Source organism: Ctenopharyngodon idella, chromosome 6 (assembly GCF_019924925.1).
Source record: "Ctenopharyngodon idella isolate HZGC_01 chromosome 6, HZGC01, whole genome shotgun sequence".
Lineage (NCBI taxonomy): Eukaryota > Metazoa > Chordata > Actinopteri > Cypriniformes > Xenocyprididae > Ctenopharyngodon > Ctenopharyngodon idella.
This window is the reverse complement of record NC_067225.1, coordinates 12,457,455-12,477,500: the sequence shown is the minus strand read 5'-3', so window position 1 is coordinate 12,477,500 and position 20,046 is coordinate 12,457,455. Positions and strand designations below refer to the sequence as shown.

Below are 20,046 nucleotides of genomic sequence, written 5' to 3'. Positions count from 1 at the left end.
TTGGTCTAACAGCTTTACGCCGGTAATCTGAGCAACGCGGTTGGCTGAACGGCGTGACGCTACAGATGCACGTCACTCTGACGTTAACGTAACTGTTTTGAAATCCACCACTAGAGGCCACGCTTCACACGCGCTGCTAAAAATAACTTAATTCCCTCATTATCATTCATTTATATAAGAATTTAGAAACTGTGAGTGAGCTCGTTTAAACCACTGTTATTTAACACAAGTGTTGTTAAAAGATTAACCAGATCAACGGATCGCGATGAGTCAGAAAATGCAGAACTGGGTTTTATTTCATCCAAATCGACAAACACACAAACAAACGCAAATAAATAAATCCATCACTCTATATGCAGTTTAAATTGGAGAAGTAAGTAGATGATGAAGAAGAAAAAGCTCCTTCTCTGAGTAAAGAACGTTCGTTCAAAGTTATCTGGTCTTTAATAATGTTTTGAAAACATTATTTAAAGGGTTAGTTCACCCAAAAATGAAAATAGTGTCATTAATTACTCACCCTCATGCCGTTCCACACCTTCGTTAATCTTCGGAACGCAAATTAAGATATTTTTGATGAAATCCGATGGCTCAGTGAGGCCTGCATAGCCAGCAATGACATTTCCTCTCTCAAGATCCATTAATGTACTAAAAACATATTAAAATAGTGCAGTGGTTCAATATTAATATTATAAAGCCACGAGAATATTTTTGGTGTGCCAATTTCAAAACACTGCTTCATGAAGCTTCGGAGCGTTATGAATCAGTGTGTCGAATCAACGGTTCAGAGCGCCAAAGTCACGTGATTTCAGCAGTTTGGCGGTTTGACACGTGATCCGAATCATGATTCGACACAAAAGATTCATAAACGCTCCGAAGCTTCATGAAGCAGCGTTTTGAAATCGGCCATCACTATATAAGTCGCTATTTTGTTTTTTTTTGGCACACTGTCGCTTTATAATATTAATATTGAACCACTGTACTGTGGAACGACATGAGGGTGAGTAATAAATGACATTTTAATTTTTGGGTGAACTAACCATTTAAAGATGGAGCGTTTTTCTGAAACATTGTATTTGGACATTCATCTAACGCTTTTTAAACGTTACTACTTGTTTCAGAACGTTCAGAAAACATTTAAAAGTAGCGTTCCCATAATGTTTGAAGAATAATACAATGGAATGTTCATTTAAAGGTGCAGTAAGCAATTTCTGAGAAACGCTTTTGATATTTGAAATCACCAAAACAAACACGCCCCTACCCAAAAGGATCACGCCTCTTAATAGATCCGCCCCCAAAATCACAAACCCTGCGTCCCAATGTCCATACTATCCATCCTAAATAGTATGTTCCAAAGCATGTTGAAAAGAGTATGTCAAAAGTCCCTGGATGGTCTACTATTTCCGGTAGATTTTTGAAGTGTGGATCCGTAGACTACCGTAAAAAAAAGTACAAAACATGGCGGATATGCGTGACCAACGACGAGAGGTTTAGATAAAGGTTTGATATCAGTTTAACCTGATTAAAAATATTTATTTAATGTTATCCCTGTTATATTTCATCTGCAATAACAATGTAGACTTTTATAAAGATCCGTTTACTTTTAAATGCAATTGTATGACGTGATAGTATGTCCCAAAGCTCGTCTACTCTTTTGCTACACACTCAAAATTATGTACTTTTTCTTCGCAAAAAAAGTACATACTTTTAAGGCGTAGTATAAGTAGGTGTACTGGGACACAGCAGAACATGCTATGCAACGCAGGCACCTCCCCCTCATGATTGTATACGCCCCAATTACTGCTGATTGGCTACAATTGTGTTTTGGTGCTAGGTCTAGATCCACTTTTAACAGCGTTTCTCATAATTCGATTACTGCACCTTTAACGTTCGCATATAACCCAGAAATAAACAACATGTCTAGAACCATTGGCTTGTCAGTTGTTTTAAAACTTAAAATTAAGCGCATTTGTTCGCCTCAGTGAGCTGTATCCACTCTAAAATTGTCAATCTCGAATCTTCACGAGCACGAGCCAGTGCGCGCTCCCGACGGTCTCTCCTCCTCTCCAGAGCGCGCTTTCTGCCGTGAGGGCGAGAATCGGCGGAGATATCAGATACACATACAGACAGAGAGCTGTAATTAGCGTCTGTCTGTGATTAGTGTTGATTAGCGAGAGTCTCATCAGGAGCGCGAGCGGCTGCCGGAGCGCGCGGCTGATGGACGGGATGCAGCAGGGCATCGGCGCGTTCGGCGCGGGCAGAGCCGGTGGAGCCTTCGACCCGCTCGCCTTCATCCAGCAGCCGCACACCTGCCTCCGGATCGTGTCCTGGGTACGTACCAATGATGATGATAATGATGCTTTCGGTTCTGAGTGTGTAAAACATCATACTGTCATTAAACATCATCTGATGCTGCGAGTGACACATGACCACTCTGGACCACTGCATTGTACTAGTGCCTTTATATGCATGATTTAAATGATTGTTTACTAAGTGCTGTTAGTCAGGGGTAAGAAAAGGTTTCTGTGGGGCTTTAGAGGATAGAAAATATCATTAGCTCGGCATGACAACAATAGACGTCATTGGAAACTGCATGATAGAAAAACAAACGTGTGTGTGTGTGTGTGTGTGTTAATGGAGATTCACTGTCTGTCATTAATTAGTCTGTGTTGGAAATCACCGATGATTTGATTTTCTGAACATCTGACAAACTGAGACAAAACCTTAATTGACCCGAACAACAACTCAACTCTAAATTAATGAACAGTAAAGTATAGAGCTGAGAGACTGTTCTTGATTTGGCTGATCAGTATATTTTAAAGCGCAAAACAAGTTCAGAAGCTGTATAGTTGTTTTGTACATAAATTATGATTGTGTGTGTTTGTGATGTAATAATGCAATAGCTTCTACTCCTGCCAAGAGCAGAGAGATACAGTGTCTACTGTCTATAAATATCTCTCTTCTTCTGCTCATCTGAACAGGATGTGAGGTTCGTTCACTTAGGACAAGTTCTTGTGTTCAAAACTGCTGGACGGAGCTCAACTATAATGAATCTTGTATTTTTAACTTGACAATGACATTTCATCTTGTAAATGTAACAGTTATGGCACAAAACAGGATGGAAGTGAGAACAGAGAGATATTTATTGAGCTCTGATATGACAGTCCAACAGCACTGGCTGATAATATTCACTGTTTGTGTCACTCTGATTCTCAGGGTTTGTTCCAGACAGACTGGGTATTGGTGATGGGATTTTACAGTGACTCTTTTCTGCAAGTTACATAGTTACACCAGTAGGTGGCGACACGTGACTGTCTCTATAATTTGAACCATTCATTCAACTGATTCGTTCAAGACTGTGGCTGTGTCCGAAATCGCCCCCTATACCCTTAAATAGGGCACTATTTGAGGGGACAGCCATTTGTAGTGTTGTCCGAAACCATAGTGGACGATGTTGAGTGCACTCATTCAATCCCACAATGCACCGCAATAACGAGTGTACAACCGATGCACACTCAACGGCTAGAGAATACCCATAATGCACTGTGAGAGTCGCGCGCTGAATGAATTCCCGCGTCTCGCCAGGAGATGGCGCCCGCAGCTGAATCAATCATCCATTCATTTTCCAAACCGCGCTGGTCCAGCATTATCATACAGGTATAAATTCCTATTTAATTGATCATTAAATCGTTTAAAAGGTTTGAACATGCTAGTACAAAATAAATATTCATTACTACTGGAGCTGCCAGTTTGTTACATTTCAAAAGATTATTAAACAGCACAAACTATGCGAAATCGGCAGCCCTTCCGGTGCACTCAGTGTCCGAATTCACTCACTCGTTTCATTCACTCCTCAAGTGGACTATATTAGTGGACTAATGTAGGGAATAGTGAATGAGGGTATAGGGGGCGATTTCGAACACAGCATGTGAGTCATTGGATAATCAACAACGATTCATTTAGAAACAAAACAATTCACTGTTTTTAAGGGGACCTATAATGCCCCTTTTACAAGATGTAATATAAGTCTCTGCTGTCTCCAGAGTGTGTCTGTGAGGTTTCAAAGTTGCCCCTATTTGGGTGTGAGCAAAAACACGTTGTTTTTGTGTGTGTCCCTTTAAATGCAAATGAGCTGCTGCTCCCGGCCCCCTTTCCAGAAGAGGGCGGAGCTTTAACAGCTCACGCTTCGGTCGCTCAACAACAACAAAGCTGGAGAATCTCACGCAGACAAAATGAGGATTGTCAGTAACGGTGTTCAGCCTTACATTGTTCAAACCGGAGTCGACACTGATGGAGAGACTCAGGAAGAAGTTACAACTTTTAGACGTTTCTGAATGGTTAGTGGATAAATTTATGTAGTTGCTGTGGAGTTGATTCAAGTCATCCACTAGCATGTGTCGTCATGTTAATCTTTTGTGTCGAATTGACCCTCGTTTGTGAAGCAGTCCGGCGTAAAATGACGGCATGACAACAACACTCTACTACAACAACTTTTCCTCTAACATGGCCTCACCCCCTTTGTTGTGTGTTCTCGGGGGCGGGGTTTATGTAAATTTTAGGGTTAGTGATGTCACCAACCCGGGAAGAAGCTCGTTGTAGTCCCTACCAGCTGTTTGTTGTAGTCCTTAAACATAGAATTCTGTAAAAGAAAATATCTCTCTTTGCATTGGACTTTGAGCGTCGTAACTTTGCAGATGTTGTTTGTGCTCAAACAGCAACATTACACACTAACTAAAGTTAAATCATAATCAACCACCCCTTTAATGAATGAGTCATTGAATCATTCATTCGGGAATGAAACAACTTGTGTTTTGCAGTGGTTCTGCTGTGGTTTGGAAATAAAATCGTGTCTAAAAGTTAATCAGTTTTTCATTCTGGTGTATTGAATTGTACAAAAGCATCATCACACAATGCTGGTTACTTTTTACTGCTATAACTTGTTGTTAGTTCACAACATCTGACCGCAGTGAGATTCACAGGGAAGTTCAACATGCTTGAGTTGTCAAAGAGAGAAAAAGGAAGTTAGGCATGTTTCTGCATCATCTTTTAACACCTGTGTGTTTCTATACTTGACACTTTCAGCTGAAGGGGACAAACCGTTTCCTTGTTTCACATGCTTTTCTGTTTTCCCTTTACCTCTTGCATTACTATTAAATCCACAACACGTTTTAATCATCAAAAACTCTTGAGTTCTGATTCACTCATATATCTTCTCAAGAAATCAAATACTGTTTTAAGATCAGAGTTCACTGTATTGTGAAAATAACAGCCTGTTTAATGAAAAATAAAGACAACAGACTTCTGCCATGGAATAAAAAAAAATAGGCTAAATAAAAAAGATAATTGCAATGTTTTTTTCCTTGTAATTCCGACTTTATTTCTTGCAATTCTGAGTAACCCGCAATTCTATCTTTTTTTTTACAGAACTGTGAGATATAAGCTCACAATTGTGAGAAATAAAGTCAGAATTTGTGAGATAAAAAGTTGCAATTACCTTTTTATTTATTTATTCCGTGTCAGAAACAAGCTTCCACACCCTTTTGATGCTCGTTTGAAGATTTATTTTTAAAGATCTGTTTGTTCTCCTCAGCTCTTTTCATTGGTGATCTTCGGCTGTATCGCTAACGAAGGGTACATCAACAGGCCCGATGAAGTTGAGCAGTTCTGCATCTTTAACCGGAACCAGAACGCCTGTAACTACGCGGTCAGCATGGGCTCTCTGGCGTTCCTGTGCTGCATGGCCTTCCTGGCTTTAGATGCCTATTTCCCTCAGATCAGCAGCGTCAAAGACCGTAAGAAAGCTGTGCTGGCCGACGTGGGCACATCAGGTAGGAAACCGCATACTGTCTGAGTAGGTGTCCATCGTATGGAAGTAGTAGATTATCCGGGGACTTTCCGCCTACTGTTTTTCAAATACTGTGTATTCAGACATACTACGCTTTTGGCGTACAGTTTTTCACATACTATGTTTTTCTGTAGATTTTTCTTCATCCCCAGCTTCCGTCATGTGCGGGGTGCAGCAAGGCTCTATTTTGGGCCCGATTTTATTTGCTTTATATGCTCCCTCTCGAGTATCATAAAGTCCCCTGTCATATTTACACAGATGACATCCAATTATAAAACCTGGCAGGAAGTCTTTATCTGCCTTGTTAGCTTGTGTGAATGACATCAAAGGTTGGATGGGTGAAAATTTTCTTTAGTTAAATAACAATAAGACCGAAGTTTTTAGACAGTTTTAGGACTCTAATTTAGGACTGTTGCAAGCTAATATCTGCACTCATGTAATAAACTTGGGTGTCATTTTCGATGCAGAGTTAAAATTTGGCAAGCAAATAAATTCTGTTGTTAGAGCCAGCTTTTTGCAACTTACTGAAGCTCAAATCTTTTCTATCTTTTAATGACTTAAAGATGCTTTCATTCCAATGAGGCCCTATATACTGGCTTCAACCAGTTTTCTCTTTTACACTTGCAATAAGGTCAAAACGCTGCAGTTTGTTTCTTGACGGGGACAAAAAAGAGGGAGCATATCACCCCTTTCTTAACACACATAAAATTTAGAGTTGATTATAAGGTTTTAACTTCTGTATTTAAAGAGATCACTTAGATCTTCCTCTGAACCGATGTCTCAGTTAAGGTGAAATACTTGACCTTATAGTTTCTGTGTCTCAATGTCTCTCTGTTCCAGCGTTCTGGTCCTTCATTTGGTTCGTGGGCTTTTGTTTCTTGGCCAATCAGTGGCAGGCGGCAAAACCGGAGGACAACCCTCTGCGAGCGGGCGGAGACGCGGCACGGGCGGCCATCACCTTCTCCTTCTTCTCCATCTTCACCTGGGTCTGTACCTGCTTTGATTAAACACAAGAACTTTGTCCCGGAGCCGTGTTGATTATTTCAGCCGTGTTCACGTGTGTTTCAGGGAGGCCTTACGCTGTTCTCTTTGGAGAGACTTAAGCGTGTGTGTTTTGAAGAGGAGTATGAGGAGCTCTTTACACACACGAATAAACATGTTCCCAGTGAGAGTCGAGCCTCAGCTGTCGTCCTGAAGAATGAATTCGTCTCAGAAGCTCATTAAAGAGAGTCTTTACTCAGAATTAACATTTACACACTGGTGTTCAATGCAGCCAAGATCTTTACGGTTACTCTGGTTCAAGCGTGTTTTTAGCAGTCAGAACTTGAGGACGGGTTCAGATCTGCTATAATGTGCTCATACAGGAGAGAACCGCCGCTCTGCACAACAACAAGTTTGTTAGTGTTATGAATAAGTTAACATTTAATTTCCAGAAAGTTGCATATTTCCAAGTCAAACAGGATAATCAATTAATAGAAATAATGTAGGGCAGGACTTGATTTGTGCTGATGTTTATTGACTGTCTGTTCTGTCGTTACTGTAACGGCTCGTTCACACCAAGAACGTTAACTATAACGATAACTATATTAGCATCTTCAGCAGTTACGATATCGTTCTGTTTATAATAAGTGCACTGCAGTTTTGACTTCTGCCGCTTTCAATGCTCGAGCTCTTAAAATCAGGATGGATTCTGATTGGTTGTCAGTGTTTTTATCGTTCATCAGCTGGAAAAAGAATCACTTTCAGAACAATTTATCGATGTTGTTTCTTGTGCCGTTATCACTATGCTGTGATGTGGACGTCGCTATTCTTTTAAATTTAGAGTGATTTTTAAAACGATATCTTTATCATGATAGTCTTTGGTGTGAACGGGTCCTTACTCAAGCTTCATTTTCTGTTTTCTGACTAATCAAACTGAATCTTATCTTTCTCTCTTTTCCTCATATCATATTTTCTTTCTATCCTTCACTTCCTCATCCTTCCCCAAACTGTCTTTTTTTTTTTTTTTACGTTGAATGGAACCCAAATCCATCATTCACATGTTTAAAAACACCCTTCATCATCCAGGCCGGTCAGGCCTTCCTGGCGTTTCAGAGGTATAAACTGGGTGCGGATTCGGCCCTGTTCTCCCAGGACTATGCCGACCCCAGTCTGGACGCGGCCGATGTGCCCTACAGCTCCTACAGCGCCGGAGACGGTCTGGAGAGTCCAGGAGGAACCGGCTCCTACCAGCAGAGCGGCGACGGCGGGTTTGACGGGTCAGCGGGGTACCAGCGGCAGGAGTACTGACTGACCCGTGACTGACTGACCCAGCCTTCACTAGCTGATGAGCGGCAGAATATTCTGTAAAATGTTACACAAATGTATTAATTACAGTAGCGATGCATGATTTATGTTGAAAATGAGGTCATTTGTGTAAAGAGTTACGCCTCAGGTGAGCGTTAATGACTCACACTCTTAAAAATAATTCTTTATTAGTGACCGTGAGTGAACGCAGAATCAGATGGGCTTTCCATGCAAGAACATTCCTGCCACATAAGACAAAAATCATGCTTTTGTAAATCATAATTATGACATAAAAAGTCAAAATTATGACATACTCATTTCGAAATTATGACAAAAAGGTGAAATTATGGCATACTAAGTTAAATTTATGAGATGAAAAGTCAAAATTATGACAAATATTTGAAATTATGACAGTTGAAATTGACATTAAAAATGAAAATTATGACATACTAAGTTCTATTTATAAGATGAAAAGTCAAAATTATGTTCGTTGAAATTCACAAAAATCTGAATTATGACATACTATATGTTTAGCCTATAAGATCAAGTCGAAATTATGACAAAAAGTCATCATTATGACATACTAAATTATATTTATGAGAATGAGTCAAAATTATGACATCAAAATTCAAAATTATGAAAGTCGAAATTATGAAATAAAATCTTGAAATTATACATACTAAGTCATGTTTATGAGATAAAAATCAAAATTATGTCAAAAAGTAAAAGTTATGAGTTATATTTATGAGATGAAGTCAAAATTTATACAGAAATAAACATTTGATATTATGACATAATAAGCTATATTTGAGATGACAAGTCAAAATTATGACAAATCTTTGAAATTAACATTAATAATGAAAATGATGACATACTAAGTTATATTTATGAGATGAAAAGTCGGAACTATGTCAGTTGAAATTGACAAAAGTCTAAATTATGACATACTAAGTTATATTTATGAGAAATCGACATAAAAATTCAAAATTATGACAGTTGAAATGAACAAAAAGTCGAAATTATGAAATAAAATTTTGAAATTATGACAGTCGAAATTCACAGTAAGTCAAAATTACAACAAAAACTCGACATTGTAACATTCTAAAGTTATATTTATGAGATGCAAATTCGAAATTATGAAAAAAATCTAAATGATGTCTGTTGAAATTGACATAAAAGTCGAAATTATGAGTCATTTATGAGATGAAAAGTCGAAATTATGAAACAAAAATAGGAAATTATGAAATAAAAATGTGAAATTATGACATTTATGAGATGAAAAGTCAAAATAATTACATATCGCCTGCTAAGTTATAATTATGATAAACAGTTGAAATTATGACATACTAAGTCATAATGACTTTTTATCTCATAATTTAGACTTTTTTAATCTCATAATTGTGGCTTAGTATGTCATAATTATGACTTTTTATGCATGATTGTTTTCTTATGTGGCAGAGATGGGTTTCCATGTTTGTGGAAGTAGTGACACCTCAGGTCAGCGTTAATGTGCGTTATTATAAATTTATGTTTTTCAGACTCTAGAACCGATACTGCAGCAGAAGTTGTGTCCAAATATCCACACGCTTCTCAGTTTATTTGTCAGTGTTTTCCAGAATATTCCTCAGGCTGTTATCAGCTGCTTTGTTGAGTCTCTGTGCAGGTGTCAGTGACTGTGGAGGGATTTTATTCTCGGATCATATACCGGTTTGCCTTCAGCTCCAGCAGATGAGCTGACACTGTCTGTCTTTCATCATGGGAGCGAAAGTATTCACACAGCTGAACTTTCAAATCGACATGAAATGCCATTTGCAATTTATTTTACTTCCATAATGTGTTATTTCAGAGTGAGCTATAACATAAAAAAAGAAAGTAAGTATATTATATATGAGGAATCTCTGTACAGAAGCTGCGGGACACAACACGAGGGATCGATGACGTCAGTGAAAAAGGAAAGTTGTTTCAGTGGTGGAAGTAATTGCATTTTTTTTTGATGAAATCATGAGGAAAAACTTTTTTTTTTTAACCTAGATCGTCACCAATGAAACATTTATTATAAGATGAGGAACATGTATTAAGGAAGTAAATAGAGTCCGTTTTGACATCATGTTGACTGTTGTTTTCATTATATTTTAAGATATTCTTTGAGTTTGTGTGTGCAAACCAGTGACAATAAACGGTTTCAACAAACAAGTGTGTCATGATGCTGAAAGGTTGTGAATGTGAATGACAGGTGAGGTGTGATGAACAAACACAAACTAACACCATCCGTTATCGTGTTTTGAATAGATTTTCAAGCATTTTCAACATGACCCGCGGCAACAGTGTAAAAGTAGCCCAATTCCGCGGGAAAACCGTGGACTTGGCAACCCCTGGTGTATGTAAATCTACTATTTAATATATGCATCTAAATAAATGTTCATGAATAATAATAAAAAAGTTTTATGTTTATGGCATTAAAATGTCCTGTGAAATCAAACTGAATTGCCCCTTAAGTGGAATTATAGAAGCGCATTTCCGCCACATGAGAAAAAAAAAATTCATAATTATTGTAATCATGAATTATGAGGTTAAAAAGCGCCATATGTGACATAAAAAGTCAAAATTAACGCACTAATGCTGAGCTCCAAACATATATTTCAACTTTTTATGTTATAATTTCGACTTTCTATTTCAATAATTATTTACCAAACATGATTTCTCGTGTGGCGGAAATGATCTTCCATAGTTTTCTGACAGATTCTAGAGCGGACTGATCTCAAAGTCATGGAGCTGGTCTGAAGCTGAGTCGCGCATGCGCGCAGATGAGCTGTAGATCTGACGCCGCACACTTCCGCTCAACATGGCGGCGCAGCGCAGGAGTCTGATGCAAAGCGTAAGAAAGTGCTTTTCTCTAATCATCAACACTCATTATTATTCATTTACTAATGGATCATCTATAGATTTAACACACACACGTATTTAAAGGGTCATGAGTGAATTAATCTTCAGTTTTAGTGTTTATTCGGTGTGTTAAGCTGCGATAGTCTACAGTTACTACAGTACATCTGTCTTTACTGCAGTAACTCCGATGTTTACTTTGTGTCTCTGTTCAGTGTATAATTTTATCATATAATATTACACACTAACATTGGCTCACTAACACAATAACTGACAGTCGCTGAACCTACACGAATGTTTACAAAAGAAAAGCAAATCTAGTCAAGACATTTTTGATAAAATCTTGCCCGAAAGTTTAAAACAGTTTTAAAATTTCTCGAAGGTTATTTAGCCTTATGAATGAAGTTCTACGTCGGTATTTTTGTCTTGCTTTCTAGCACAAATATCTAAAAACACTCTTGAATCAAGATAAATTTATAGAGAAGAAAAATGACTAATTAACAGATATTAAGCAGTGCTGTCAAATCGATTAATCGAATCTAAAATAAGTTTGTTTACATAATATATGTGTTTATACTGTGTGTGTATATATATATATATATATATATATATTTTATGTGTGTGTGTTTGTTTATACACACATATATTATTTTATATTAGATTCTTTTATATTAGATTCGATAAATCGATTTGTCAGTACTGCTTAATATCTGTTAATTTTTCTTCTCTAGTAAATTTATCTTGATTCAACAATGTTTTTAGGTTTGATGAAGTGAGTTTATGAATAAAACAGGAACAGCCAGTGGGGACAGAAAAATATTCTTGTTTTCCCTTTGAATTAAGTTTATTTTTCTGACCCCAATGGCAGATGTTTGTTCTTGTTTTATTCATAAACTCACTTAATTTTTATACATTTTCAGAAAACAAGATTTCCAAGTAGATGTATTTTGATTTAAGAATGTTTAGATATTATATTTAGATATTATTATAAGGTGTCATTGTTACTACTGAGTAGTATTAATTAATAACATACTTAATATATGGCTAGTTTCTTGTAATTATGCATAATTTACTATTAATACTATAGTAAGAATAACAAGGATCCTGTAAAATAAAAGTGTTAGTGATATTTGTTATGGAAAACAATACAAAAATGAATAATTTTTGTGCATTGCAGTTCAGAGATTGTGTTCAGATCTGATGATGTGTAGACGGTCAGTGTGATTGACAGATGGATCAGATGTGTGTGCTGTGATTTCAGCATCAGAGCTGGACGGACGATCTTCCTCTGTGTCAGCTGTGCGGCGTCGGTTCGGCCCCAAACTGCACGTACGGCCCTGATGGGAAAGGGACCCAGAGCCACCCGAACGAAGACGGACACTTCCGCTTCAGGTAGAGTCGCTCACAGCCGCCGCGGACGCCTGTGCAGGCTGAGTGTGAACTGATGTCACATCCTGTTTCCTCCTCAGCACGGAGTGCTGCTTCCTCTACGGGGTGTTCAACGGGTACGACGGCAGCCGCGTGGCCAGTTTCGTGTCTCAGTGTCTGACGGCGGAGCTCTTACTGGGTCAGCTGAGCGCCGGTCACACAGACGCAGACGTGCGCAGAATCCTGTCACAGGTACCAGAGCTTCACATCTGCACCAGATCAGTTTGCAGTTTTAAAGTTGTGCTGGTCTTTTCTTCACTATTGTGAGTGAAACGCTTCTCGAACAAGAACAAATGTAGGGCGGGGCTTGATTTTGTCCGTGGGGAATTGATTGGATGGTTGTGATTTGCTATTGGTGGATCTCGTGTGAGTGACAGGTTGCCCCGCCCTCACACCAGTAAACACGTTCAATAACAGTCTAAAGTTCATCAGTTATAAAACAAGTTGAATTCCAGCTATAATCAGCTCTACTGAAGACAGTGTCATTATTCAGTCATACGGATGATATACTGAATTTTACGTGTCTTTTAAACTCTCAGGCGTTTGATGTTGTGGAGAAGAGCTACTTTGAGACCATTGATGATGCTCTTGCAGAGAAGGCCAATCTGCAAACACAGCTTCCTGAGGTGAGGACAAATGACTCAAATGACTGCTTTTGCTTTAGATAAGAGTGTTTGCCACCTCTGTGTGTGTGTGTGTGTGTCAGGGCGTCTATCTGTCAGCGCAGACGCAGAAGATGGCGGAGCGGCTGAAGGCTTTAGAGCAGGAGGTTTCAGGTGGAGCCACTGCGATAGTCGCTCTGATACTCAATAATAAGCTCTACATCGCTAATGTCGGTATGTGGATCACACACACACACACACACACACACACACACACCTGATCTGAGGAATCTTTCACGTCTGGAGCACAAACGCTGCTGTTGGATTGTGTGGTTCTTTTCTTCGCTCCAGGAGTTGATCAGTGTGTGTTTTCAGGTACCAATCGGGCTCTTCTCTGTAAGACCACTGCTGACGGTCAGAACCAGGTGATCCAGATCGGCCGAGCGCACACAACCGACAATGAAGATGAGCTGACCAGACTCACCCAGCTGGGTCAGTACACACTCACACACACACACACACACACACACACACTTACACTTGGCAACACTAATCTTGAGCAGCATTTACTGTGAATCGAGCCGCTCTGAGATGCTGAAAACACCGGCGGATCATGAGCTGCGCGTATAAATAAACACAGTGCCTCACTTTACTCTTAAATACTTATTTAATTATTTAATTGAATCACAGCCTTTGCCATTTAACAATTGCTCTAAGCCGTATCTCAGTTTATGCAGACTGTTATTCTATTCAGGTAAATAGTCAGTAATGAAGATCACTGAGTGCTTTTCTTTTTTCGTTGTCTATGAATCATTCGACTCACTGAACTGGTTCAAAAAGTTTGATTCAAAGGATCTTGTGTGCCATCACATGTTCGTTCAGTCCCTGACTCCTACATGCTCATGCTGCAACAGTTTTGTGATTATGTTTTAGTTGATTGTAATCGCAATGTTTGTCATTTGAGTTTGTCATATGTATGAATGATTGACATCGTCTCTCTCAGGTCTGGATCCGGTGCGTCTGAGGCAGACCGGACTGATCTCGGGTCAGAGCAGCACTCGACGGATCGGAGACTACAAAGTCAAATTCAATTACACAGACATCGATGTGCTCAGGTGTGTTTCTGATCGCTGGATTCAAAGAGAGTAAAATCTGTTCACTTGCATCATCTCATATTATCACATACATTAACACATCATGCATTTCATACATTATGAAAACTGGTAAAATGAGAAGCTAAAACAGTAAAAATTCCTAATATGAATGCCCACAATTCCAAATTATGTTTATGTTTTTCTGTTAAAACTAGTTCTGTTTTGGTCTTGTGTCTGTATTCAGTGCAGCAAAGCATAAGCCAATCATCTCCGAGCCTGAGATCCATGGCGGCCAATCACTGGAGGGCGTGACTGGCTTCCTGTTGCTGATGTCCGAGGGGCTTATTAAAGCCCTGGAGTCGGCCCACGGACCCGAGCAGGTCAACCAGGTGATTAATTTGCCAATTAAAGAGTAAAATGACATTGTTTGTATCTGAAGATCTGTTGCATTGCATTAGTGCAGTTCATTAGTTTGAATGTAAATGCATGAAATGTTAAAGTCGTCATGAAAGGGAAGTTGCGCTGTTCTTTTCTTCTCTATTGTGTCGTATATCTGAGTGAAACGCTTCTGGAACATGAACATATGTAGGGCGGGGCTTGATTTTGATTGGATGGTTGTGGTTTGCTATTGGTGGATCTCATGTGAGTGACAGGTTGCCCCGCCCTCGTCATCAGAGAAGAGATGCTGCAAGAGGGAGGATAAGATATTCTGATTCAACATGACGAGGAACATGAATTTAAAACTATGATGTGCACCGATAAATCATTTAGAATAAATTCATCATTGATTTCATGGTGACTTTAAATAAGAGCTATAACCGAAATAAATTCTCCAATTTCTGAGGCTCCAAAAACAATAACAATCCGTTCCATGGCATAGTTTTGATATCCCGAACTACATTTCCCATGTTCCCCTCTCAGGAGATCGTTGCCATGGTAGCAGCGGAGTTGGCTCTGCAGTGCAGTCTGGAGGCAGCGGCGCAGTCGGTGGTGGAGCGCGTCAAACGTCTTCATCATGACGCGTACGTCAGCGGCAGACAGAGGGCGCCCCACTGCGCGAGACATGAAGACATGACGCTGCTGATCAGAGTCATTAACTACCCGCTGGCGGACGGATCACTCACTCCCACACAAGGTGAAAGACACTCTCACAAACACAACAGCTGTTCCACACCACAGCAGGGTTATAATCGTTAACTATTAAAGACATTTCTGTTAATTGAAATAAAGCTGAAATAAAACAAAATATAAATAGTTGAAAATAAGTAATTTTGTAGTCTTTCACAGCTAGGTGCATTAATACAGAATGTGTGTTTGTCAGTATTACATCATCACACACTGACTCTGAACGCAGAGGACTGACGTGAACGTGTGTTTCAGGAGGACGGATCTACCCGGTGTCTGTGCCGTACTCCAACCATCAGAGCACCAGTAAGACCAGCGTCATGCTGTCTCTGGTCATGCCGGCTCAGGGAACACTGACCAACGGCTCCAACACTGCGTCCACACTGGAGGGAGACACACCCACTGCTGGGTAACACACACACACTCTCACACACTCTCACACACACACTCTCAGTCACACACACACACACACACTCTCACTCTCACTCTCACACACACACTCCCACTCACACACACACTCACTCACTCACTCACTCACACACACACACACACACACACACACACACACACACACACACACACACACACACACACTCTCTCACACACACACTCTCAGTCACACACACACACACACACACACTCTCTCACACACACACTCTCACACACACACACACACACACACACACTCTCACACACACTCTCACACACACACTCTCAGTCACACACACACACACTCTCACTCTCACACACACCCACTGCTGGGTAACACACACACACTCTCACACACACTCTCACACACACACTCTCAGTCACACACACACACACACACACACACACACTCACACACACACACACACACACACACACACATACACACACACTCTCACTCTCACACACACACTCTCACACACACTCACACACACACACACATACACACACACTCTCACACACACTCACACACACACACTCTCACTCACACACACACACTTTCTCTCACTCACACACACTCACACACTCTCTCACACACACACACACACACACACACACACACTCTCACTCACACACACTTTCTCTTACACACACTTTCTCTCTCACACACACACACACTCTCACTCACACACACACACACGCACACACACACACACACTCTCACTCACACACACTTTCTCTCACTCATACACACACTCTCACTCACACACGCACACACACACACACTCTCACTCACACACACACACGCACACACTCTCACTCACACACACTCTCTCTCTCACACACACACACATCATTTTCTATTTTTATAATTTCAGTGAAATTTTTATGGTTTAATTGTGTTTTTGCCATTTGTATTAGTTTTAGTTGTTTTTTTATACACTACCGTCAAAAGTTTGGAATAAATAAGAAGTCTCTTCTGCTCATTAAGACTTTTTAAAATCCTAATTATTCCAAATGGAATAATTTGGCCATCATTTTTACTTCAGTTTTAGTTATTTTAGTACATCAAGTTAAGCTAAATGAAAATAAGAAAAATATGTTTTTTTTAAAAAAAATATTTGATTGTATTTCAGTTAATGTTTATTTTTATTTTAAGTAATTAAAATGTTTTTATAGTTTTAGTAAACTATAATAACCCTGCGCCTCACCTATTGTTATCTCCTACAACTGAATGTTTATAACTGTATATAGACGTGTAAATAACACATAAATCTCTCTCCACGGTCCCCCACTTAACATTAGTCTAATGGCACCTCTGATTCCCCTGACCGTAGACACCTTACAGCCCATCACTGAGAGTCCTGACCCCGCCCCTGTCCTCACCTGTGTCTCTGAACCCGCCCCTCACCCTGACCCCACCCCTCTGTCTGTCTGTGCTCCTCCCATCAGTCAGAGTCCCACGGCGACGCTGCAGTCGACCAACACGCACACGCAGAGCTCCAGCTCCAGCTCCGGAGACGGCAGTCTGTTCCGGCAGAGAGGCAGCCAGGCGGCTCAGCCCGACGAGACCGGACGCGTGCCGCCCTACGTGGACTTCAGCCAGTTCCACCGGCTCTGGGGAATGGAGCACAGCGACGGCCAGGGTCTGTCCGGAGAGATGGGCCCGCAGTGACGAGACACATCAGCGTGAGAGGACCGATCGTGTACAGTATGTGAGCGCTGGACTCGAGTCAGCATGTTGCTCTTGGTCTAGTTAAAGGATGATTTTGCACCGAATGCATTAGTAGAAAAGCACGACTGACTGTATCAAAGGGAACAAAGCATCACACAGTGTCACAGGAGACATTGATTGTGTTCATTTGCAATGACGTTTATGTTATTATTACTTGTCCTTGAGTTTTATAACAGTTCACATTTTTTTTCTCTTTCTGCTTCTGTGAAGTCTGACGTCTGTTTTTGGTGAGATCAGCGATTCTCAGTGCAGATAAACCTGCATGTGTGTGTGTGTGTGTTTTCTGTGTTCTTTGAGTTTTAGTACCTTCCTATAATAAACAGTAGAGGCTCTTATTTCAGATCACATTCTGGCTTGATTTTTCTTCCTTCTGTTTTTCTGCCCTCAGCGCGTCAGAGACCCTGAAGCTGGTCTCAAATCTCATCATCCGACTCTACTGTGCTGCCGTAATGCACAAATTAATCTAACAGTTCTGATTTCACTGAATGATTAATTCGCTGATTTAGTGATTATTTCAGTCATTTGAGGAAGAACTAACAAGTTCTTATGCGTTTGTTGTGCAAAAAAAAAAAAAAAAGTCTAAAGATGCCTTTGAATGTCTGATCTTCATGAATGTTAAGATATATATGCAGGATGTCCAGTACCAGTTTTTTCTTAGAGTTACCACAAGGTGGCGCTATAACAAGTGAAATTGCTTCTATCTCATGAGACTTCTTGTTTTGAATTTCCTGGAAAACACATGATACTGTAATGATGAATCCTCAAGAGTCCCTAATGGAAGAACAATTATAAAAACACATTAACGGTGTTCATGAAACCACTTTACACCTTCCGGTCAATGCACATCAAGTCCATCCTGCATTTTCTTTTCTCATTTGATATCCTGATCAGATGTCGGGTTATTTTTGCTTTAACAAAGAACAACTGAAAGGTTGTCAGAAATTTTAAAATCTTTTCATGACATGAACTGTCAACCTCAGAGAGTCAAATAAATATTTCTCATGTACACCGATCAGGCATAACATTATGACCACCTTCCTAATATTGTGTTGGTCCCCCTTTAGCTGCCAAAACAGCCCTGACCCGTCGAGGCATGGACTCCAATAGACCCCTGAAGGTGTGCTGTGGTATCTGCACCAAGATGTTAGCAGCAGATCCTTTAAGTCCTGTAAGTTACGAGGTGGAGCCTCCATGGATCGGACTTGTTTGTTCAGCACATCCCACAGATGCTTGATTGGATTGAGATCTGGGGAATTTGGAGGCCGAGTCAACACCTCAAACTGCTCCTCAAACCATTCCTGAACCATTTTTGCGCATTATCCTGCTGAAAGAGGCCACAGACACCAGGGAATATCGTTTCCATGAAAGCAAAACATTGCCCAGGTGATCAGTGTTATTCACTTCTCCTGTCAGTGCTCATAATGTTATGCCTGATCGGTGTATATGCATCTCAATAAATTAGAATGTTTTGGAAAAGTTCATTTATTTCAGTAATTAAACTCAAATTGTGGAACTCGTGTATTAAATAAATTCAATGCACACAGACTGAAGTACTTTAAGTCTTTGGTTCTTTTAATTGTGATGATTTTGGCTCACATTTAACAAAAACCCACCAATTCACTATCTCAATAAATTAGAATACTTCATAAGATCAATAAAAAAAAGGATATTTTAAACAGAAATGTCAGGCTTCTGAAAAGTATCTTTATTTCTATGCACTCAATACTTGGTTGGGCCTCCTTTTGCATGAATTACTGCATCAATGTGGCGTGGCATGGAGGAGATCAGCCTGTGGCACTGCTCAGGTGTAATGAAGCCCAGGTTGCTTTGATAGCGGCCTTCAGCTCATCTGCATTGTTGGGTCTGGTGTCTCTCATCTTCCTCTTGACTATAGATTCTCTATGGGGTTCAGGTCAGGCGAGTTTGCTGGCCAATCAAGCACAGTAACACCATGGTCATTGAACCAGCTCTTGGTACCTTTGGCAGTGTGGACAGGTGCCAAATCCTGCTGGAAAATGAAATCAGCATCTCCATAAAGCTTGTCAGCAGAAGGAAGCATGAAGTGCTCTAAAATCTCCTGGTAGATGGCTGCGTTGACTGTGGACTTCAGAAAACACAGTGGACCAACACCAGCAGATGACATGGCAGCCCAAATCATCACTGACTGTGGAAACTTCACACTGGACCTCAAGCAACATGGTTTCTGTGCCTCTCCACTCTTCCTCCAGACTCTGGGACCTTGATTTCCAAATGAAATGCAGAATTTACTTTCATCTGAAAAGAGGACTTTGGACCACTGAGCAACAGTCCAGTTCTTCTCCTTAGCCCAGGTAAGACACTTGTCTTTGTTCAGAAGTGGCTTGTTGTGACAGTTGTAGCCCATTTCCTGAAGACGTCTGTGTGTGGTGGCTCTTGATGCACTGACTCCAGCTTCAGTCCACTCCTTTTGAAGCTCTACTAACTTCTTAAATCGGCTTCGCCTGACAATCTTCTCAGGCCTGCTGTCATTCCTTTCACTTGTACACCTTTTCCTTCCAGTCAACTTTCCATGAATATGGTTTGGCACAGCTCTGTGAACAGCCAGCTCTTTCAGCAGTGACCCTCTGTGGCTTACCCTCATTGTAG

At 40.3% G+C, this 20,046-nt stretch overlaps 2 protein-coding genes across 4 annotated transcripts; both read left to right on the top strand.

Moving 5' to 3' along the window:
* Window positions 1-1,832: 1,832 nt before the first annotated feature.
* LOC127513848 (synaptogyrin-1-like) lies at window positions 1,833-10,321 on the top strand. Of its 2 annotated transcripts, none has more exons than XM_051895942.1 (4): window positions 1,833-2,328; window positions 5,588-5,825; window positions 6,683-6,828; window positions 6,911-7,095. In XM_051895942.1, the coding sequence occupies exons 1-4, from the start codon at window positions 2,215-2,217 to the stop codon at window positions 7,064-7,066; spliced, it is 654 nt and encodes a 217-aa protein (XP_051751902.1). In that variant the 5' UTR covers window positions 1,833-2,214; the 3' UTR covers window positions 7,067-7,095. The 2 variants fall into 2 exon arrangements, with proteins under 2 accessions (XP_051751902.1, XP_051751901.1); XM_051895941.1 differs by lacking the exon at window positions 6,911-7,095 and adding an exon at window positions 7,910-10,321 and having other exon boundaries at window positions 1,836-2,328.
* A 38-nt stretch (window positions 10,322-10,359) lies between these two features.
* tab1 (TGF-beta activated kinase 1/MAP3K7 binding protein 1) lies at window positions 10,360-17,766 on the top strand. Of its 2 annotated transcripts, XM_051895910.1 has the most exons (12): window positions 10,360-10,505; window positions 10,868-11,003; window positions 12,270-12,400; window positions 12,478-12,628; window positions 12,976-13,062; window positions 13,143-13,272; window positions 13,414-13,530; window positions 14,042-14,153; window positions 14,377-14,521; window positions 15,054-15,267; window positions 15,513-15,666; window positions 17,139-17,766. In XM_051895910.1, exons 2-12 carry the CDS (start codon window positions 10,971-10,973, stop codon window positions 17,359-17,361), a joined length of 1,497 nt encoding a protein of 498 aa, XP_051751870.1. In that variant the 5' UTR covers window positions 10,360-10,505; window positions 10,868-10,970; the 3' UTR covers window positions 17,362-17,766. The 2 variants fall into 2 exon arrangements, with proteins under 2 accessions (XP_051751870.1, XP_051751869.1); XM_051895909.1 differs by lacking the exons at window positions 10,360-10,505; window positions 10,868-11,003 and adding an exon at window positions 11,085-11,135.
* The last annotated feature ends 2,280 nt before the right edge of the window (window positions 17,767-20,046 follow it).